The 24415-nt window shown below is 41.7% G+C and overlaps 1 protein-coding gene across 49 annotated transcripts in view; it reads right to left on the reverse strand.

Annotated features, from left to right (window-relative positions):
- The window catches only part of TENM2 (teneurin transmembrane protein 2), a 1290011-nt gene that overhangs the window by 395706 nt on the left and 869890 nt on the right, over window positions 1-24415 (reverse strand). For 36 of the 49 annotated variants that reach the window (XM_085001825.1, XM_085001822.1, XM_085001814.1 and 33 more), the window contains one exon: window positions 15825-16034. The exons of the other annotated variants lie outside the window; for them this stretch is intronic. In XM_085001825.1, coding sequence (XP_084857951.1) covers window positions 15825-16034 — 210 coding nt within the window. The remainder of the gene's footprint in view (window positions 1-15824; window positions 16035-24415) is intronic. 49 annotated transcript variants of the gene reach the window in all.

Genomic DNA, 24415 nt, shown 5'->3' on the forward strand with positions numbered 1-24415 from the left:
TTAAAGCAAATTGCTTGACCCAAGAGAGAAGAACAGAAGAACCCACAAAGAAATAGGGGCTGGGTCAGAAGCTTATAAAGATCACTGCTCCTTTACTGTAGCAACAGAATCACTGACAGAAACGTATCAGAGACGAACAGTTACTGTAGAAAGGGTAACATGTAAAGCAGTGTCTTAAGCAGGCAGAGTGGGAGTGGGGTGGGTGGTGGCGGGGCACCCCAGGGAGATGGAAAAGGTCATCGAGATGAAAATAACCTTGGGAACTTGGAAAGAGTGTTCCATTACCACAGACGGGAAGAAAACACAGTATCCAATCAGATGGAACAGATTGAAATGCGATTCCATTCAAGTGTGAATGCCACCGAATGCACTGTGGAATTATTTGGGGAGCTGGCACAAAGGAGCCCTGTCCCCACCCTTCAGTCCATGGCTGGACATCAATACAACTGAAAAGAAGGGGTTTGTAAGGTCATAATTTGCACACATGCATCTTTGTAAATCTTGAGTGAGGGTGAAGGATGGGAAAATGTGATAAAGATACATTAGGGGTCTTTCTGCAAAGAGGCACTGACAGTTCTGCTGAGGTGTTAAAATATGCTACACCATTAGTTTTTTTTTCTTTTCTTTCTTTTAAGTGAAGGGATGCAAAGTCGGCCTTTGGAGTAGAAGAGGGAAGGAAAAAGGACGATTGATCATTGCCTTTATTGTTAGCTTCCCATGGTTGAGTGTTCACTGATAGAATTGGTTCAACTCCAAGATCCTGTCTTAGAAACAATTATTATTTTCCACTAAAATACAACTCTGGCAGAAAAACATTAATTTAAGTGATAACTGCCTAAATGCTTCGGTATCAAAAATGCCTTCAAATCTTTGGATTTTTACATGCACCAGAGAGGAATAAAGATAATAAGCAACAGAAATCATAAAACAAAAGATGTGATAGAAAATGACAAAAGAGAAGGCTGAGGGCCTCGGAGGAATCAGGGGAAAGGCTAGTGCTGCAACTTTAAAGCAACCCACAAAATACTTTTTCTATACTTTATTCGTTAATTCAGATTGTAGAGTTGAAATGTTAACTGTAGTGGTGTTCTATGTTTGCTTTTTGGCTTTTTAACCACCCACACTGCACTATTCCGTCCATCAGAAATGCCTTCTTGATCCTTTACCTCCTCTACAATGGGATGAAGAAAACAGACCATGAGCCAGGGTCTGCCTTACTTTCTTTTTTTTTTTTTTTGTCTTTTTTTGTCTTTTTGTTGTTGTTGTTCTTGTTGTTGCTATTTCTTGGGTCGCTCCCGCGGCATATGGAGATTCCCAGGCTAGGGGTTGAATCGGAGCTGTAGCCACCGGCCTACACCAGAGCCACAGCAACGCGGGATCCGAGCCGCGTCTGCAACCTACACCACAGCTCATGGCAATGCCGGATCCTTAACCCACTGAGCAAGGGCAGGGACCGAACCCGCAACCTCATGGTTCCTAGTCAGATTCGTTAACCACTGCGCCACAACGGGAACTCCTGCCTTACTTTCTTAGAGACCAATTTTGGAAATTGAAAATACCCTCTGCACATCTTTCCTCCATCCTTTGACTTCATTCCTATTTATCTGCTCATTCACCTAGTATTGATTGAGCATCTGCTCTGTGCCAAACACTGTGCTAGCTAAATGCTCAAAGTAATAAAATGGGACACAGAAAAACATGGTTCTTTTCTTCAAAGATCTTAAATCCAATGTTGAGTGCAGTCAGATGGTGAGCTCAATACTAGAGGTGGCATATAACCCAGATCAGATAGACCAGAAGGCTTCCTAGAGGAAAAAACACTATGTGCAAATACTCTTCAGCACGAGTATGCCATATCCAGGAACTATGTATGGAGTGGGGTGAATGGTGAAAGACAGGGTTAGTGATATACACTGTAGCCCTTTCTGATATGCTAAAAGGTACAGGCTCTATCTCAGGGATAAGGGCATTCCAACAAAGAGTTTTATGCAGCAGAGAGACTTGTTCAGATACACATCTTATGAAAACTCTGCTAATTGAATTGTGGGAAAGAATTGGATAACAGAGACTACAAAAGGAAGAACCAATTAGAACCAATTAGATCTCCAGGCCAAAGATAATAGTAATTTGAGTGAGGGTAGTGGTAGCAGTGATATAAAAATATTTGAGTCAGATTTGATAGGATTTGGCAATTTGTTCTACATAGAACTGAGGAATGGGAAAGATGGTTTCTAGGTTTCTGGGTTGAGCCACTTACTGGAGGATGGGGCATGCACTGAGATGAGGAATTCCAGAGATGAATCAGGTGCAAAGAATATGTTTGGAATTACATGGGTTGAATTTTTTGAGATGCATGTCAGAACTGTTGCATTTGAAATGTCTATTGGACATCCTTGTGAAAATATCCAGGGGACATTTAGGTATACTGGGCTAGAGGGTCATAAACTCAGAGTAATTTTAGTTATGAGTGCTGTTGATCGCCCAAGGGAGAGTGTATAAAGAATAAAGGAAAGGGGGCCTGGGCTTATAGACACCCTGACATTTAAGGTATAAACAGAGAAGGAGGCATCCATAGGAAGATACCAGTGGCCAGAAACATAGGAATGAGAATGAAAAAGAATGTGCAACAATAGATGCCAAAAGAAAGAACATTTTAAAGAGGAAGGAGCAATAAAGAATGGAAATGTAAGCTGTGGCAAGAAGTGTTTATTAAATTTTGAAAAGAGGGGGTTATTTGTGAATGCAGTAAAGCAGTACCCAAGTAAGCAAAAGCAATAGTTTGCAGAGTATGTGGGAAGTGAGAAAGTAGAAAAAGAGGGCAGGCAACTCTTTCAGAGAATTTTTCAAGGAGAGGAGCAATTCTGCACATATTTAAATCCTGTTCGCAAACATCCTCCAGAGAGGACCCTTGATATAGGGAGAAAGTGTAACCAGATGGGATCTAGAATACAGCGGAGGGAGGTAAGAAGGGTGATGCTCTTTCAAACTTCACAGAAAGAAGACAGAAGGCATTGAGCTCAACTCTCACCAAATATCTAATAGTTCCATCCCAATTTGTGTTCCGCTGTGGGTGAATTGTATCCCTCCAAAAGATATGCTGAAAATCTTAACCCCTGGTACCTGTGAAAATGACCTTATTGGGAAATAGGGTCTTTGTAGATGTAGTGAAAACGAGGTTATATTGGGTAAGGGTGACCTCTACATTTAATCATTCATTTCTTTATAAAGAGAGAGAGAGAGATTTGGGGGCCCAGAGACACATACAGGGAGAAGATGGCCCCAAGAAGATGCAGACAGGGATCGAGTAATGCTCCTACCAACAAGGAATGCCAAGGATTTCCAGCAACCACGAGAAGTGAGGAGACACAATGAGTAATATTCCCTAGAATCTTTGAAAGGAGTACGGACTAGCCAATACCTTGATTTTGGACTGCTAGCCTCTAGAACTCTGAGAGAATATTATCTCCATTGTCTTAAACTATTCAGTCTATGGTACCTTGTCATGGTAGCCCTAGGAAACTGATACAGATGCAAAAGGCAGGCTAGCTCTCCAGGTTATCACGGTCCCACCAAAAACTTATCATTCGAAGCAACTATCTCAAAAGCATTCTCAACTCAGGAAAGGGAAGCTTTTAAAAAGAAAGAAGAAAGAAATATTTCATAGATAAGGAAGACAATAGATTGGGCAAACATGCAACTTTTCTCACATGCCCCAGGCTGCCTTTTTTGTTCTTTCTAACCATGACCAAGCTCATACCCACAATTAAAGATGGTCTTGGATCTAACAACATCACAATGATCTTCAGTCCACTAGCCCAAGTCGGAAGGCTGAACTGGGGATGCAGCCACCCTTATGGTGCCCTAGTCTACCACTGCCCTTTTGAAGTTGGATCAACAAGGATGTCTTAGCTCATCTCAACCTGTACCAAGTGCTAAATGATACAAAAAGACCAAAGAAATGACCCTTGTCGTGAAGTGGTGACAATTTAATATTGACACAAGTGACTTACATGCATGAAATACCAAGAGAATATTATAAGTCAGAATGTAATGAGGTGCTAAATTGAATAAGGCTGACTTTAAGATTTGTGCAATTCTGACTATGTCTGGAATTGGGCTGAGTGGGTTGGGGCAGCTTTGGGGAAATGGTGGGACCTTTGCATCGAGGGATACTGGTTTAGTAATCAGGAGGAAGAGTAATGAGGGTATCTTCTATGTCTCATGCCATCTGAAGCCTGGGATTTTTCTGCAAGGCTGGGGGCTGGGGTGGGATCAAGCTCTAAAACCCTAGCAACTCTGCAGGGCTCCCTAATCAACAGCAGCAGATACAGACATATCTACAGATTGGGTGAAAATGCTCCGGTGCCCAACCATTTAAGTTCACATCACCTGGTGTCACTCCAAAAACACAGCCTCTCATTAATACACATTTGTGGAATGAAAATACCTTTGGTAATATTAAAAAGCTACAATTTGGGGGGTTCTAACAATGTATTAAGTGTTTTGCATGACTGATCTCTTGTACTTTATATAGATTGTTTTCTTTTTGTCAGAAGAAAAAAAATGCACATAGTTTAAAGAATTGAAGAGTTCTGCAAGGTTTGCTTTGAAAATAGCAATTCTTCTCCATCACTACCAATTTTTTTCTTTCCCAGAGGCAACCACATGTACCTTTTTGTTTTTTTTTTTTTAGCTGATTATTTCGGTATTTATCTCCAGGTCTATAAATAACATGTTCTGCTGCTATTTCTTGCATTTTCAATTTTAGGCATTACCTAGTAACTTCTCACTAGAGAAATACAGATCTAGGCTTTTTCTTCTACCTGCTCCATGCACATATGTACTTTTCATCTCCCCATCCTTCTAATATAATGATTGCTTAGATCACTATTCAGTGTTTAAGAGCTGAACCATGTAGTACATTATAACTATTTTTAATTTCTTGAATATATATATTTTGGGAGTTGTGTTTAAAAAGTTTACTGAAATTTCCATATATTTATCATGCTAGAGACTTGATTTCTTTGTTCCTATTGTATTGCTTATTCCCTGTGTACCCTTGAGCCAGTACTTAACCTCTCTGTGTCACAATATTTGCATCTGTAAAACAGGATGATCAGACCAACCCACAGCATAATGATCTCAATGCCCTCCAGCCAAAACACCATTAGGAACACAATATGGTCAAACAAAGTTGGATTTACTAACTCACTGCCAAGGAGGGAGAAAATACACAGTGGGGTGCCAATGGGGTGCTTGGCAGGCAGGTGGGTATTAGAAAGGGCTGTGCTCAGTGACTTTAGGGATGGCCCAAAGAAACAAATTCACTTTACATTTGGTGCTGACAGTGTGGATAATCCTACAATGGGGTACCTCAATATATTTTACCTGTAGGAAGATCAGACTAGAACAGGCTAACACTACACTTGGTTAAAAAAAACAAAAACAGGCTAACACTACACTTGGTTAAAGAAAACAAAAACAAAAACAAAAACACTCCCTTAAGCCTGGAGAGGGGAGTGTTCTGTGCTTTTGTATTTGGGATAGTGATCTTGTTTCTGCCCGTGTTTAGGTGAGATTATGAAGTGGTCTTGCTTTCATCTTACTTCACTTTATCCTAGCAACAGAATGGCCTTGATGAATGTTGATGTTCAGTAGATTGTTTAGGTTCAAGGAAAGAACATCATGACCTAGCTGGGGATGCCAGGTTAGCTCCTTGCAGCACCCAGTCCTAGATGTTAGCATCGGGCCAGTTCCCAGCATCCAGGGGTGATTTTCTTGTTCTCATTGGTAAAAGGATGAAATGAGCTGCCATCTGTAAAAACCATTAGCACAATGGCTATCATAGAATAAACCCTTAAAAGTGTTTGTTGCATGACACTCAAAGCACAGGCAACCAAAGGATAAAAATAGGTAAGTGGGACAACGTCAAAATTAAAAACGATTGCCTATCAAAGGACACCCAAGAGAGTGAAAAAGCAACCTCCAAAATGTGAGAAAACATTTGCAAATCATATTTCTTTTTTTTTTTTTTTTTTTGTCTTTTTTTTTTTTTGTTGTTGTTGTTCCTATTTCTTGGGCCACTCCCGCGGCATATGGAGGTTCCCAGGCTAGGGGTCTAATCGGAGCTGTAGCCACCGGCCTATGCCAAAGCCACAGCAACTAGGGATCCGAGCCGCGTCTGCAACCTACACCACAGCTAATGGCAACGCCGGATCGTTAACCCACTGAGCAAGGGCAGGGACCGAACCCGCAACCTCATGGTTCCTAGTCGGATTCGTTAACCACTGCGCCACGACGGGAACTCCGCAAATCATATTTCTAGCAAGTAATTGATATCAAGAGTATGGACAGGCCTCAGAGATATTGTGGATTTGGTTCCAGAATACCACAATGAAGCAAGCATTGCAATAAAGCAAGTCACATGAATTTTTTTTTGTTTATGCATTGAAAGTTAATGATAACACTATGCTATAATCTATTAAATGTGCAATGGCCTTATGTCTAAAAAAACAATGTAAATACCTTAATTAAAAAATACTTCCTTGGAGTTCCCATCGTGGCTCAGTGGTTAAACGAATCTGACTAGGAACCATGAGGTTGCGGGTTTGATCCCTGGCCTTGCTCAGTGGGTTAAGGATCTGGCGTTGCCGTGAGCTGTGGTGTAGGTTGCAGATGCGGCTTGGATTTGGCATTGCTGTGGCTCTGGCGTAGGCTGGTGGCTACAGCTCAGATTAGACCCCTAGCCTGGGAACCTCCATATGCTGCAGGAGCGGCCCTAGAAAATGCAAAAAGACAAAGAAAAAAAAAATACTTCCTTGCTAAAAGATGCTAACTTTTAGCTATCATCTGAGCCTTCAGCGAGTCATAATAATAACAGCAAAGATCCGTGATCAGGGATCATTATATCAAGTAAAATAATAATGAAAAACTGAAATATTGCAAGAATTTAAAAACATGACACAGAGTCAAGGAGTGAGGAAATCCTGGTGGAAAGCGGCATCAAAAGACTTGGTTGATTCGGGGTTGCCACAAACCTTCTATTTGTAAAAAAGACATAGTATCTGTGAAGCGTAATAAAATCAAGGCACAATAAAATGGGATATGCATGTATATAAACAACTCCTACGACTCAACAACAACAACACAACAGACCATCTGATTAAAAAGTGGGCAAAGAACCTGAATAAACATTTCTCCAAAGAAGATAGACAAATGGGGCCAATAAGTATGTGAAAAGATGCTCAACATCACTAATCATTAGGTAAATGCGCATCAAAACCACTTCACATGCATTATGATGGCTAATACAAAAAAAACAAAAAACAAAAAAAAACCGCACAGAGAATAACAAGTCTTAATAAGATATAGAGAAATTGTAACCCTTGTTGCATTGCTGGTGGTGATGTAAAATGGTGTAGCCACTGCAGAAAAAGCTATGGCAAGTCCTCAAAAAATTAAGCGTAGAATTACTACATGATTCAGTGATTCCACTTCTGGGTACACATCCAAAAGAAGTCAGAGCGGGCACTCTAACAGATATTTTTACACTGAAGAGGTATTTGTGCACCAATGTTCATAGTAGCATTAGCCACAATAGCCAAAAGGTGGAAACAACCCAAGTGTCCATTGACTGAAGAATTAATTCATAAAATGTGGTATATAGATACAAATTAGCATTACCCTTAAAAAGGGAAGAAATTCTGACACATAGCACAACATGGATAAATCTTGAAGACATTAAGTGAAATAAGCCAGTCACAAAAAGACAAACGTTGTGTCATTCCACTTATAGGAAATACCTAGAATAGTCAGATTCATAGAGACAGAAAATAAAAGGGTCGTTGCCAGGGGTTTGGGTGGGATGGTGAGTGAGTGTTTAATGGGTAGAGAGTTTCTACTGTAGAAGATGAAACTGTTTGGGGGATGGGTGGTCGTGACAGCTGCACAGCAATGTGAATGTGCTTCATGCCATAGAATGGTTCATTTAAAAAATGGTGAAGGAGCCATGGATTTGGTTCCAGAACACCACAATGAAGCAAGCATTGCAATAAAACAAGTCACATGTTGCTGTGATGCAACAGGATCTGTGGCATCTTGGGAGCACTGGGATGCAGGTCTGATCCCCACCAGCACAGTGTGTTAGGGATCTGGAGTTGCCACAGCTGTGGCTTAGGTCGCAGCTGCAGCTTGGATCTGATCCCTGGCCCAGGAATTCCATAGGCCATAGGGCAGCCAAAAAAAGAGAAAAAAAAAAGATAAAAATGGTACATTCATGTTATGTGTATTTTACCACAATGCATTTGCTAAAGTAAAAAATAAGATCAAACCTCATCTCTGTTGCATCGACATCCAAGATATTTAGATGCATCAAAATATCCTTTAGTATTCATGCCAACTTTAGGAGTTGTAGACTTTTATTATTGTTTTACAGATTAAAAAGAAAGCCAAGGCATAGATGAAGTGAGTCGTTTGTGATGAGTGTTAGAAAGTGGCTAAGCTATGATTTAGATCCAAGTACTATAGACTTCAGAGCCCACACTCTTCAGAACACAGTTATTCTTAATTTTCATTTTTTTTTGGGGGGGGGGGGCTAAGACCTTCACCAGGGCCGGGGTTATAGCTTTTGTTGATACTGCCAATTGGTAAAAGAAATCTATTCTTTTCATTCAGTAGCGCATCGAGACAACTCTATCCAGAGACTGGGACTATATTTTAAAATAGCTATTTAATACTATTCAAGAATCTGGTTAGAATTAAATACAGTCTTTTAAGAAAAATTGGGAGAAGCTGAAGCTCTGGGTAAAAAACGTTAGGGCAGGAAACTGTTAAGATGTCATATATAGCTCCCAGGACATCTTGTATGTACCATGAAGCCAGGGACAGAGCTGGAGAGGAAGAATGTACACAATGCTTATCGACCTTGGGAATTTTGTCAATAGCAAGGTTATTTGCTGAGAAGGAACATTTCGGTGCTGTATGTCACTTCCACGCTGCGCATCTCTGAAGGAATTACCTGTCCATCTTGCCTGTGTGCTCTTTTGCACTGTGGTACAGAAGAGCGGTCCCAACCCTAGTCGGGCTAGAAATTGCTGAGCCTACAAACTACTTCTCTGTGTGTGTGTGTGTGTATGCATTATAAGAAGGTACAAATGAAAAAAGGAAAGGGTCCAACCTTTCTTTAGCAGTGGCAAAAGAGCCCCTGAGAACCATCAATTTCCAGTCTCCAGGAGCAAGCCAGGCCGAGGCTCTCTGGGAGCCCAGGTCAGTGGCACAGGTGCTATGCTTTTCCTGCTTGCTGGGATGGATGTCAACATGTTCAGTCAAGTGTCCTAAGCCGCCAAACCATGCTCCTCACTTCTGCAGGGCATCTGCAAGGAGCTCCTTGGCATAGCCACATAGGTCTTTAGCAACAGTCTGGGGCAGGGGCGGGGGGTGAAATCCACACTCTGTAGGAAGACAAGGTAGGAGGCTATAAGTGTGGGGATAGTCTGGTCCAGCTGGAGGCAAGGAACTTATACCCATGGAATATTACAGCAGGAAGGGGGAGTTTAGAGACCTTTCTGGCCAATGCCTGACCTTGATGGGTAGGGAAACTGAGGCACAAGACTGCTTATTAATGATCATGCTGTGAGTCAGGGACAGAGCATAGAGAACCTAAGTTCTTCAGGTTCAACTGTAGAGCTTTCCCATACATTCATGCTGCCAGAGCTTGCCAAGCCAAAAGAATCATCTGGAGGGAGGAGAGAAGGGACCGTTCCAAGCTCCTCTTGAACCTCTTTAACCAGAATCTTCAGGGAAAGAGTCGGGGATGTGTTTGTCAAACAGTGAAGGTGAAGAGTACTTGGTGATGCTCTGTCAGTTTTTTCCCAACCTTTAAAAAAAGTATGACTTATGCCCCTTAATGCAATCTTTTCATTGTCTTCTGTTTCTCGCAATAAGCCACACAAGTATTTCAGAGGCTAATACTTAATGGAGGGGTGGGGAGAAAATTGCCTGGAATTAGGCAGCTCAGATTTGAAACCCAACTCCTTCATTTCCCAGATCTGTGACTTTGGGTGAGTTACTCAACTTCTTCCTGACATGGTTTTCTCATCAATAGAATGGTTATGATGGTAACCTTTGCTGCTCTGGGATGTGGAGGGGGTTAAATGCAAGTAAATGAAGGAAGGTATATAAAGCACTTAGCATAAGAGCTGGTATGGAGGGAGAGGATCTCAGGCTGAGAGCCAAACCCATGTGGCTCTGCATTTAGGGCAAGCCAGCCCTCTCCAGCCTTGAGACGATATCTAGGACTTGTCCCAGTGGTTGGTGTGCCAGGAATCCCTCTGGAGGAGAGGCAGCCAAACCTCTGCCTGGCACCAGAGGATGTTACAGGTAGCTCTGAACATCTGACATCCAAGTTGATGGGGAATAACTGGGAGCCAAGCGGCTCAGGCACAAAACAAATTCAAATTGGGAAAGGGAACATTTGACCTCAATTCCCTGACCCCCCCATCAAGAGTGAAGAATGAAATCTCTCCCAGACAGGGGAGGCTCCCAGCCGGGGCTCCCACTGGGTCCTTTACTTTGCCTCTGCCACTGCTTGTCACAATACATATAAAAAATATTTTTCAAGATCTGCTCATTTAAAGATGAACTACAAAGTTCTAAAGACAGACCAAACCAAACAAAACAAATAAGTACATTGAGTATGCGTTGAAAAATAATTATATTCCTCTGAGCTGGGATGGTCTAATCTGCCTTCCTTCCCCATCATTATCCATGTTTTTCATTCATACTTGATGAAAAGCATTACATTTAACAGTTACTGAAGGCATTAATTAATTCATTTATTTAATAAATACTTATTAAGCATCTACTATGGAGCTGACATCGGGAATCGTACAGTGGAGGTTTCTGCATAATGAAGTGAACAGCCTAGGAAGAACAGACTCAAGTTAAAATGCGGTACCTTAGGAGAGATGGGATAAACAGCCTCACAATGTACAATGACTTTGAAAAGAAAATGAGTTCGTATTATCAGTATGGTCCAAGAATCAATGTGCATAAGAATTGCTGTGAGCTATTCAGGAAATCCTCAACTAAATTAAATTACAGTGGGCATAATCTGTTTAAAGAGGCAAGAACATTTATAACATATCAGAGGAAAAAATTCTTCCCCAAACCTAAAATATATAAGGGGAAGACATCTCATTCACTTAAAAAAATTCTGGGCATCCTGCTTCCTCCTCATCCCAAATCCAGCCCTGTGGATGGTGGGAGGGGCCAAATGAGTGAAGCTGTCCTGGGGAAGTGCTTTAGTCTTCATTTCTAACCTCTCAGTGGCTGTCATGACACATTTGTAACAAGGAACATCTGCATTTCAGGTTCTGGGTAGCGACTATCACCCCCAAAGTTGGCTAATTCCCGTAAACATCAGTTACGAGCAATGATATTTCAGCTTTATTGTCTATGGGACATACAGTTTCTATGGTCCTTTCTAGAACTAAGGTTTATCTATGGCTCATGTCAAGTTTTGCCCTTGGACTTGTACGATTTTTGAACATTCGTAGAATTTTTTTTTTCCCCACTGAAAATACTTTATGGTTTGTGTGGGGGGAAGTTATAAGAAACTTTGACAGGATATTATTTAGCATATCATGGCATGCAGCAGAGAACTGGTCATCTGGAATACACCTGTGATCTCCTTTACGAAGAAATCTCTTTCTGTCCTCACGATAGGGATTCACAGCATTTCCCCGAAGCAGTCAGTTGATTTGTTTTTAATCTCACAGAGGTTGTGCATCTTGTTCTTTCTCTTTTTGCTTTGGTTTCTAGGATGCTTTGAAACACGTTTTCAATCTTAAATAATAGAACAGGGTTTTATATATATGAACCTATATGTATGCTTCTCCCCCCTAGATTTTTCCTTTATCCTTATTGTGTCATCTAATTATAGCCTTCTAGGTTTTCTTTTAAATTGCTATAAGCTGTCACAAATTATAGGAAAGAGGTAAGAAAAGGAATAAATGGATGGATGGGTGAATGACTGACTGAATGAATGAGTGAATGGTATTTGCTTTTCAACGCCAGATAAATAAGAACATTATTAAATTAGGCCACTGAATTCTTGAATCACTCTAGGGAGCCTGAAGCTTGCTGGTTTTAAAGTACTACGTTTTTTAGAATTAACCAACACATTCAACACATTGCTTTTTTAAAAAAAAGGATTGGGTACCTTCAATGTGCTTAATTAAAAACCAAGACTCTCTAGCAGGGACAGCTCCTTTGCCATGTAGGACTGATGGAAAGGGTCCTGGCAGAGGCATACTGGTTACATTGCTTCTGTACTCTTTGATGTTACTAATGAATATTCCAGGCACCTTTATTTAGACTTTCAAGAAAACAGAAACTCAGCCTTTTAGAGTAGAGGAGGTAAGCCAATGTGTTTAGATTATGATGTGGCTGCCTGGGGAATTTTCTGTCTCATATGCTGATAGCAAAGTTCAAACCCCATTCCGATTTGGAAGGTAGTCTTATTCGTCCACCTGTAGGAGCCTCCATTATGCTGCGGTTGGGAATCCAGATTTTTTTTCCAGATGAGTTATTTCATAGGATTTGAAATTATGCTGCTCTATAGAAGAGATGTCTCTGGAGCTGACCCACCCTGGCAGAAGGTCAGAACACAGGATGAGTCACTTGCCGGAGCTCAGCTACCTGGAAGAAAACGCTTGAATGGAAGGGAAATGCTACTCTTCTCAGCCTCTCACTAGCTGTACCTGGGTATCTGCACGATTGGCATAGATTGAAGGTTAGAGCAATTTGGCTGCAAAAGTGCCAAGGTTTTAGTACCGTCCACTAAAAAATGCACTACAGTCATAGAAAATAATGACAGTGGAGCCATAACGGTAAAGTTTTGTTGTTGCTTTTAGGAGGTCTTCATGTTGTCAAAAACGTTTTAGTTGTGTAGTTTATGTCCAGTTTGTCTCTTTAGAACAGGGGGTCTTTGGGCAGGAAATGAGTGTACCTTCTCTTGTAATGATGGGCTTCACTAATGTCAAGTCATAACAGCAACAATAAGACAGAAGGAGATAATTTTTTACTGTCATGCATGGGCTGAATGTGTCAGAAGGGGTTTTATCTCACCTAAGAAAGAGACAGAGACCAAACTGGGACCAGATCTTCAAAGCACAAGGTTATTGCCATGAGACCAACCTAAAAAATTCTGTGTTATTAACCAGCTAGACATAACATAACCAATCTCATAGTTGCTTTGTTTGTGCCTCAATATCTACAGAAAAAATCCAGCCCCTTTCATCAAACTCAATTCAGAATACTCAGGCATAGCTCTGCACTTTGCATCTTCTGTGTCAAACTCTATTTTCAATCCTTTATGTCAAATTTAAATTCATGGCAACTGCATTCAGATCTTGATAGAATCCCCGATTTGCCCTGGACCCCAAATCCATTCCACCACACGCACATGCATGCATGTGCGCGCACACACACACACACACATGAGCACACACATATTGGAACTTATTGCAACTTGATTTACTCTCACTTTAGCCCTAAGCCAGAGTCAAGAATTTTGACTGACTGCTGGTTGGCCAGAGTTTTAACTGGTTCTCAGATAAACAACCCTGCTGAAAACAAGGATACTACACATGGGGGCTTTCCCCTCTCAGATGAAGAAATCCTATCAGCATAGCTCTTGTGTGGGATGAAAATGGCCCCTCAAATTTTCTGTGGTATTTTCCCCTGTTACCGATGCTTAAATCCCTATCAATCCTAAGTGAGCTGAACAAATTGGTGTGAGTGATGAAAAATGGATAAGTTTGATTCTGAACACACACATCTGTTGTGTCCACCAAAATGAGGTCTTGATTAGGCAGAAAATCAACAAAAATGCCTTATCAACAACTTACAATGTGATACAACATCTGAAAGAAAAGAAATCACTCACAGCGTTATCACTAAGAAAATATTCTAGATAGCCTTGCGATACGAACTGACCCTCTTGTGGAAATCACCTTGGCTTGGGTATACATATATGCATAAAAGGATATAGTTTTTAAAAGCTCATTTTCTTGCTAATAATCATCTGTTTTTAAAAAGCTATCAGCAGGTGCACCTCATTTCAAAAGCCTCTTGTCCTTTATAATACAATATTCATCACGATTACATAGTATGAAATAAAAAGCAGCAAAACATAAGTGAAGATAGTTCAATTAAATGCAACATAATCTCTGCAGCAAAAAGAGAAAAAGGGTTCTGTAGCTAAAATCAGGTTCCGATGAAAGAAAAAAGGAAATATATTTCCACATATTTTTAATTATATAGAATTTCCTCAAACATGATTTTTCATAATATATTCCATTAAGTTAACATCATATTTGAAGAAAGAGCATTTTCCGATTTCATTTTAAGCCTGATTTTGAGCAATTACAGTGTCATTGTTCCGCGGTAGAAAGGTTGAATTCATTTACTGTGTGGTTATGCTAGTTATGATTGATGTCTCTTCTCCAAATGATAAACCAATCACCCCAATGATGTAATGTCATTTTAAGAGTGCCATAATCACATTTCTCTCAAACTAGAAGCTCTGATGAGTTCTAATAAAGATTTATGGTAGATTAAAGGCCTTCATAATATCAACAATGGATTGCTCATTTGATGAGAGATTTGATTAGGTAATTTTTTTTTGAAAAAGAATATGAGTTTACTAAATACATTGGGCCTGGCTTTGAAGAAGGGTATGGGCCATCAGAAGTAGCAGTCCATCATTCCATCTCCTGAATAAATCATCTTGAATGCATTTAGGAGGTCCTCTCTAATTGCAGAGGTTGAGGCCTTTGGTGGCATACACTCCAGGATGGGGCCAGAACACAGTCTCAATCAAGGAACACTCTTGGCGTGGAATACTCTGGACTCTTTTCAATGGGATAGGCTAATGAACACCATAAGTGGCCAACTCTAAAGATAACCCCAAAGCCTCCAGGTCGGGAGCAATTAATTTCTGCAAATGTGTCTCCTTGGGCCCTGGGTACTTAACCCTAGATGTGGCCCAATCATGTGCCTGGTGAACATGTCATTGGCAGCAGAAATCAAAATAAGCCTGGGACATGTCCACCTAAGATTTAGGGATCTTGGAGCTGAGGCAGGTGCCACAAAATCTTCTGAAGTGGGATAGAAAACTGTAACCAGTCCCTCTGCTCTGTGACTGTAAAAACCACAGTGAAAACCGAGGATTTGGAGGCCATATTTATCACGGTACCACTTGGTCAGCTCATTAAATCCAAGGGGAGTGGGACAAGTTGAGGGTTAGAGGAAATGTCTCCCCCCTCCTGCCCTGCCACTTCGCAAGACATTCAGCATTTGAGTCAAGGGGACACATTTTACGCACAAGATCATCTAAATGAGCAAGGAAGAAAAAGTCAGAAGCCAACGATAAAACCCCCCCCCCAAAACCAAGACATCTGAGAGGTGCACAGATTGGGCACTCAAGGGTGTCCGGGGTCACTTGACTAGGAGCAGAATTGCTGTAACACAAAATTCATCATTCTCTGCACTTCACCTTTGAGACCTGCACATTCTCACGTGCAGCAGCAGGCAAATGTCTGCCACGAATGGAGGCCCAAACCTTGTTCAGAGAAGCAAAACCTACTCAGCAACTGTGACCTTCCACAAACACACCTCGGGACCGCAATGCTGCTCAACGACACACTTCACTGCGAAGCTCCCCCACACCACCTCCTCCCCAGCCCTCATTTTAGAGCTGCCGTTCTGCAGAAGACTCCAGAATGTCACACACACGCACTCAGACACGACAGTTTCCTTACCACTGCTGGAGGCTTGCTGGGGCCCTGAGCATGCTCTGAGCAGGTAGGAATTGGGAGAGAACTCCTCATCGGGGTTGGTGTCCATGATTTGATGGGAGGTGTTGCTGTCTAGCAATGGCATCTGGCAGCTAACTGGTGGAGGATTATGGGAGCTAGGCAGCTGAGCAGATGGGAGGAGGCTAGACGAGGATGTAGGTGGAATGGGACGACCTGGGAAAGAGGACAGAGGGGTCAAAGGTCAGCAATGAGTGTCCATGAGAGCATCCAGAGAAAGTTACATTGAAACCACTTCACAATACAAATAGCCGAAAAGAAAGAAAGAAAGAAAGAAATGCTTCAGGTGCATTTTTTCAAGTGGTTTGATGTTTCTCCAAATGTTCAAGTTTATACATTTAGCTGCATATTTCAGAAAAAGGGCATGAGTGGAAATACCCATCTACACAGCTGAAATGGAATCAGGAAAACATCCGCTTCCTTTCCTCTCTCCTGCGCTTGTCCTGATCGAAGTTCCCATCATCTCTCACTGGACGATCTCTCCTTGCCATTCCCCCTATTTCCACTCTTGCCGCACACCCACCTTCCTCCTTTGCCCCCCTCCTTTCTCTACAGCAGCCAGAATGCTACTTTAATGACAGAAATAGGTCGTATGACTTTCCCAACTGGCATCCTCCAAGGCCTCCCACTGCCTGTAGAAAGATACCCAAACTCCTTAAGATGCTCTGCATGTCTTGGCTACTCTGGCTCTAGGTGCCTCTCCCAGCTTGGCTAGGGCAGCATTTCTCACCACTTCTCCACTTGCCCCTTATTCTCCAGCGGATGTGGCCATCTTTATCTCTGTTGCTGGAACACATCACATCGTCTTCAATCTTTACACTTCCTGTTCCCTCCTTATAGAATAATTTCCTTCACTTGCCACCTCGCTGATATTCATAAGCCTGCTTCTTCTCTTCATTCAAGACCTCCCTGTATGCCTTCTTGAAAACTGTCCCCCCCCCATCTGCTCTATCCTACTAGCTTGTTCACGTTTCTTTACAGCCCTTATTACTATCTGAAGATGGACATGTCTATTTATTTTATTCACCCCTGTATTCTCAATCTCTTCCTAACAAATTGCACCTGTTGAATGAATGAACAGATCAATAAGGTAGCATGAAACAAAATTAGTTAAGTTTGGGGAAAAGAATGAGGGGAGGCATGGCGTTCCCATCGTGACGCATTAGAAATGAATCTGACTAGGAACCACGAGGTTGCAGGTTCAACCCTGGCCTCACTCAGTGGGTTCAGTGGGTTAAAGATCCGGTGTTTCCATGAGCTGTGGTGAAGGTCACAGACTTGGCTCAGATCTGGCATTGCCAGTGCTGTGGCGTAGGCCAGCAGCTGTATCTCCGATTAGACCCCTAGCCTGGGAACTTCCATATGCCGAAGGTGCGGCCCTAAAGAGACAAATAAATAAATAAATAAATAAGTAAATAAATAAAAAATGAGGGGAAGCAAATAGGGCAAAATGTTTGCGTCTCAAAGAACTGGCCAATGCTACCACTCTCTCCAACCAGGCAGGGATTTTTTTTGAGGGGATACCATGGCACCAGGGGAGAATTCCTACAAAGGCAAGCCACACCAGGAACTTGGGAGGAACAGACAGCCTGGCAGGAGGTGGGCAGTGCCCTGGTGCTGGCCTTGGGAGGAGAAGCTTTCCTCCCACACGGAGGGCTCCTGAAGCCACTCCTTTCCCATGCCAGGGAGCTCCTGGCAGCCGAATGGCCAAGTGAAGAGAACCACCATGTGGACTGTCACCTGATTCAGCGTTACACCTTGGGTGCCTCACAATTGCTTGCCTGCTGGTTTATTCATCCGGGAAGCTCAGAAAAATGAGAAGCAGCCCAGAGGATATGCTCTAAATCTGGGGGTGTGGAGCAAACAGTAAGGTGTTAAGAAAGCAAACTCAAGAATCAGGTTAGTTTCTATTTTCCTGCTTTTCGGTGTACTACATACCTGGAGACATTTTTGGACATCTTAAAAGGTGTTTATTTTTGTCATCGTTTTTATAATTGTGTTACCTGGTCAGTTCCTCAGGGCATTGAATTTTTTTTTGGTCTGTTTTGGTTTGGTTTGATCTTTTTTGGCCACACCTGTGGCAAGTGGAAGTTCCCATGCCAGGGATCAAACCTGAGCCACAGCAGTGACAATGCAGAGTCCTTAACTCACTGAGCCACCAGGGAACTCCTTTTTTTGCATTAAATGTTATTGCAAGATCATTTTGAATCATTATAATGTATAAGTGCCTCCTAAATGCATTCTGCCAGATTCTGACGATACATACATAAGCAAGACATTATCCCTTGCCCTCTGAGCTTCCAGTCTAGTGGGAGAGGCAGACAGTAAAACCGGTAATTTCCAAACCACATGATAAGGAATAGGGTGGTAGAACATAAGGGCATGGTTCTGGGGAGCCCAGAAAAGGGATGCTTGCTTCAGCCTGGCCAGGCGGAGGTAGAGGTGGAGAGTCAACAGGATTCCCAGGAAAGGGGACACCCAGGCAATCTTCCACAAAAGAGGAAAGGGATTCCCAGCGAGAGGAAATACAAGGAACAATTGCAAGGAGGCATCAAACCACTAGCCTGTTACCCTTTGTGAGGGTGAGAGCAGCAGAAAGAGACAGGAAATAAGGTGGCACTTAAAGCTTAACTGTTAGGGGCTCCTGTCCAGTAACACATTCGAAGAAGAATCCTCCCTGAAACAGGTCAATGGATGAATGAAGTTTGAGTTGAAAAGTTCAATTCATTCTTAAGTGTTTGGGAGCCACATAAGGTACAATATTTTTGCCAGATGCTCTGGCAATGGTAGACTGACTACATTAGAGTTTCCTCACATTTAATCAATACCTTCTCCCACAAGCTTTCCTCTAAAGACAATATTATCATCATTATCACTATTTTAACTGCCCATGTTTTTGCACAATGGCTATCTACACTCACAGTGCCAGTCACTGTGCATATGTTATCTCGTCTAACTCTGAAAACAATCCTACGAGGTTCAAATTATTATGATTCCCATTTTGTAGATGAGTAAACTGAGGCACAGTGAAGTGAGAGTGCACACCTGGCAAGTGACAGGGGCCAGGTTTGTCTCCTCCAAAATCCACACTCTTATCAGTCTGCGTGTGTTTGCCCAACCTGAATGGTGACAAAGAAGGTGACAGACCAGGAGAGGAGGTGACTGACAGGAAGTTATATTGCAGTTCTCCATCTCCCAATCCCAAGGCACTCTCAAGATTTCAAGTAGGAAACATTTCTTTGAATAACCGTTTACAGCAGCTATCATCTGGCAGAGTTCAAAGCTTTTCTCGTAATTGTGTTATGAAGTTCAAAGTGGCTCCCTCATAGCAATGTTACCCTCCCCCTCCTTCAAGGCTCTTGGGTGCAGAGGTGTCCTGACCAGGGCACTGTGAAGTTGGCATCGACGTCCACTTAGCAGTGAGGCTCTGGCAGGAACAGATTTTAACTCACAATCAAAAGGCTTTAAAGTTTGTATTATTGAAGCATATCTGAAACTGCATGTTGAAGAACAAGGATGGCTGGGAGCCAATTTTTAAATTCCTTTGAGTGACTGAGGTGGAACTGAAGTTCAGGTGCAATTTTCCAGGAGCCTGATAGGATAGTTGCTGTGAAATCATTCTTTACATGAACTTTTTGAAATTTTGTTCAGCATGAATTCATTTCATATAGTACAGACAGAATTGCTTTTTAATTTATACAAATACAGACAATGGAGGAGCCATCCTAACACAGTGAAAGCACTGGGGTTATTCCAGTGCATTGGAATATATGTCACAGAATTGTCTAATTCCTGTTATTTCCCTGCCCCCTTAAAATCCATGCTTTGGAAGCTCCTTAATCTCTCTAGCTTGTACCTACTTGGGCAATTTCTCCAGTTCCTAGATCTGCCCCTAATCAAATTGTATGCTGTTTTCTATTTGCTCTGTCATTTGCTAATTTTGTTCACTTAGGCTACATTTTTCCCCATGACTATTACAACTGACAGAGACCATCTGTACAGACACAAACAGGTTCCAAAGTACAGGGGAGAAAGCTGGAACTTATACAGGCTCACTTTACAGACCATGATTTCTTACTAGAACACTTAGTGTGTGATGGGCATGTAACCAAGAGCTAAGTACTGAGACGGTTCCTACTTTATGCACAGTGGCGGCCCCTTGAATCTTGAACTATTTTTGAACTTTCATTTTGAGAAGATACTGAGTCCCCAGCAAACATACAGAAAAATACGCTTAATCAATCAATCTGTTAAAAAAAAAATCAAGAGGAAATAAGCAAAGGCAGCAATATGTCATTCATTAAACTCATATGGTCTTAAATAAATGTGGGTGTGTATGTGTGTGTGTTTTCCAAGATCCCCATATAAATCAAAGTCTAAATAAAAATCTGTGATTGGATTCCCCATGACCTAATTCAAATTTTGCTAATCTATTTCTTTCCAAATGAATAAGATTTTGTCAACCCATAAAATTTTTCTGGTTGAAAGACCTATAGCCAGACAAAACATGCTAACTCTGATAGACTGGTAGTGGTTGTTTGAAATGCTGTGTTAAGACAGATTCTGAGGACTCCTTGGGTTCAATGGGAAGTGTGGTATCATTGATCAGAAAAATCAAGGACAAGGAATAAGGGAAAGGTAGCAGATGCATAAAGTGCGTTTGCCATCCATGCTCCAGGCCTTTATTCATCATCTGTTTCAGTTGTACCTGAAAACTTTAATCTACACCATCTGTGGTTGAAGTCACATTGCTTTAACTCCCATTGCTTCAATTACAGCTCTATTTTTCTTCTTAACCTGATTTGGATCCAGATTTAGTTCTCCCACCCAAGATTAAAGGGCTACAATCTCCTCTCCATCCCCAAAGCAGTAAATATCATCCATGAAATTACCGCTCTGCCCAACTGGTGTTAATATATTCACTAATTTATGATAGAGGGCATGTTGCAGATCAATTCCCCAAATTCACTTAAAACCAGTTCCTTTTTCATTCAAAAGATTAATGGCACGCTGATATTAAAATGTTCTGTGTAGACATTGCATAATTGATCTATGTAGTGACAGGGTGTCAGGATATCTGGTGGAGCAGACAGACAGCTGGGAGATAGTCAAAACAAACAAATAGCATTAGGGGGAATTACATATAAAATAATAAGTTAAATGACCTCATTATCAATTATACACATGATTTTGCTTTGTGCTAAGAACGAAGCTAAGTGTTTTACATGCACTTTTTTAACATTCGCAACTTTCGGAGTTCCCATTGTGGCGCAGCAGGGTTTGACCTCTAGCCTTACTCAGGGGGTTAAGGATTCTGCATTGTTGTGATGTAGGTCACAGGCACAGCTTGGATCCAGTGTTGCTGTGGTGTAGGCGCACTCCTAGCTCTGATTCGACTCCTAGCCTGGGAACCTCCCTATGCATTCGGTGAGAACTTAAAAAGCAAAAAATAAAAAAATAAAATAAAATAAACCTTCACAACTTTACTATGAATGATGTCCTATTATCATCCCCATTCGTAAGTGAAGAAACTGAGGCTGAGATGGACTAACCTTCCTTGACACTGGACTGTTCACAAGCAGCAGAACCAGCTAGGATTTGAAGCCAGGCATTTTGACCCAAGCCTTGCAGGATTCCTTCTACTCTTTCCCACCTTAGAGAAGACTGGTTGCTTAAAAATGACCAAGGTGTGAACCCCAAACTCATTGCTCTATTCTGGAAAGCACCATCAAAGCCATCCAAGGGAAGGTAATTAACCAAGGACAGAAACAAGGCTCCCCCTGGAAGGAGCCACAGAAATCACTCACACAATAAAAGATTTGTAAAGAAAGAAAGCACTTAAGTCAAAAAAACAGGAAATCCTCTGTGGCTCTGTAAGTTCAAGGACTTAATAAAAAATATGGCTTTTGTGTTAAAACTGAGTATGGCAAAAGGACTGTGTGAACAATGGCAAAACAGTTGGTTAGAGAATTTAAGCATTTGTCCTAATGATATTTCACAATGCTTGCTGTTGATTCAGATGTCGAACTCTATTATCCATTTTCCTTAAATGTTTGGGGTTTATGAATCCCCTATTTTTGATGGAGTGAAAAGTGAGGCAAGTGAATATGTGTGTAACTAGAAATAATTTTTGTGCCTGAGATTTGGCCTTCCTTTTGTTTGTAAGTGATGAATAATTGAGGAAAGTAGGAAGAATCTGCTCCTTTCTCTGGAGTTCCACAACAACGTCATTAAGGAAGGTGCATCAGATCTTTCCAGTTCTCCCTCGCCCTGCACATGGAACTTGCAGAGGGCCGTGTGATGGGACATTCCTCTTCAAGGTATACTGGGCTCAGTGAGGTACTGAGGCATTACAGCCATGGCTGCCACCGCATATGATACAAGGTACCCTGACAACAGCTCTAGCCAGACTCCCTACATCCAACTGAAGGAATGTGGATGAAGCTACTGCACATCTTTGGCCTATTTTATACGCTAAGTACCAGGCTGGGGGATTTTTCCCATACCCTCCACAATTACAATGACACTGCCTGGAGACTCAGGGATGTTCATAACACATCCAAGATCTGAACCTAAGTTTATGTTTTGTTAAAGCTACAATGGGCTCTTCTTAAACCAGAAGATGGCTTACTCTCAAATTCACCTATGAATTGGCTTCATCATGCAACTCCTGTCATTCTCATTTGGCCCAAATGAAACTATGGACTCCGATGGAGGTGACCATCCAGTGGTCTTTTGCAAATGTTATTTCTGCCTTCCTGGCTTCAGGATTCCTGTCTCTGTCCTGTCCAATCCATCCTTAGTTTCTCAGCCGATCTGCTCTTATCTATACCCCAAAGCCCAAGTGGGGAATGGAGAAGGCACAGACTTTGGAGCCAGGCTACTGAGCTTTGCCACTTTCTGTGTGAGTTTAAGCAACTAAGATCTCTGGGCTTCTCTGATGATACTAATACTGATTTAGACTGACTTCACATGTTGTTGTAAAGATGGGATATAATGTATGTAAGGCTGTGTTTGACACATAGTATGTGTGGTAGACCAGAGGAACCTAATGATTCTTGCAGCTGATTGGTTCCAGTGGGTTCACGAGCACCTACTGTGTGCATGGGCAGTGCTGTGTGTGATGGGGGTCTATCATTCTTTCCTCTTGGTGGTGTGTCTGGGAGATGGTAACTCTGGAACAATGCAGCCATCTTGCCACTCAAGGGGAGAGGCTTCCTAAGAAAGGAGGCTACAGGGAGGAAAGCAGAGGTGTGAGATTCAGGGGGAGATAGTCAGATGACATTGTCGGGGTACCTGGATTCAGCCAGGCCTAACATGCTACTATTGCTAAACTTCTCACACAGGATACATCGCACAGGATACATAAACCAATTCATTCTCCACCCAACACTCTTTGTTTTTCCTTTAAGCCAGCTTGAGTTGGTTTTTGTCACTCAGAACCAAAAGCATCCTGCCTAAAACTGATTACCAAGCAAAAGTGAGAAAATGACTTGGCCAGGGCCATATAGTCATTTAGGGGAAGACCTAGAATAGATTTCAGGGCAGAAGATCTTCTGAATTATAAAACCTTTATGTTCTGTAAGAAAACACTCCTTTCTTACTAAACCATGAGAAATTGAACATGTGGGCTCCCAGAGAAATGATTTGTGATACAAGGTATCGGGTCTATTTATAAGAATATTGTGGGCATCAAATTGTGGAGAAGAGACACAGGCAAATGGCTGTCTGCTTATTTCCAATCAAGCATGCACCACAGCCGCCTTCTATCCTTGGCATTCCAGAGGCACTCAGATCACCTTCTTGCTGGACTGGGCTTACAATACATTGATCTTGGGGAAGGGTGAGAGACTCACTCAGGATTCAGTTTCTTCACCTGCATACTAATTTTTTAAAAAGAACAGAGACATTGTTTCAATCATAACTGTAGAATACAAAGTGATCTCAATGAATATAGCACCTTAAAATTAAACACAGGTATGCATCTATATCTGCCTCCCCCCATACACATACAAGGTCATAGTATATATTTATATTCTCTGTAGCAGGCTGTTTATATAAAGTGCTAATGTTAGGATAGATCAGACATTTTTTACAAGAGGCAGTTTTACTACTCAGGGGACATTTGGCAGTGTCTGGAGACATCGTGGTTGTCACAATTTGGTGGAGTCAGGGTGGAGGGGCAGAGGACGTTACTGGTCTTTAGTGGGTAGAGATCAGAGACACTTTAAAATCCTGCATCACACAGGATTGTCCCCTACGACAAAGAATTTCCAGCCATAAGTGTCTGAGGTTGAAAACCCTGTGTCAGCGATGGGTGATGCCTTTAGTTTAATATCCTTTATGTTACATGGTTCACTTTAAGTAGCTCTTTTAAAAAATTTCCCAACTGATAAGAATTGGGTAGATATTAGAAGCAAAAAAAAAAAAAAAAAAAAAAAAAAAAAAATTCCATCAGCTCTCCCCCCTCACTCGAGAAAACTTCAAGCAAATCAGCTTAAATCACACTTGGGGAATCTGAGTTATAAGAGGCGGAA

This window comes from Sus scrofa, chromosome 16 (assembly GCF_054392235.1).
Source record: "Sus scrofa isolate SSC_HxYL_T2T_F1_AM1 chromosome 16, Sscrofa_HxYL_maternal_Yorkshire_Landrace_v2.0, whole genome shotgun sequence".
Taxonomy (NCBI): Eukaryota; Metazoa; Chordata; class Mammalia; order Artiodactyla; family Suidae; genus Sus; species Sus scrofa.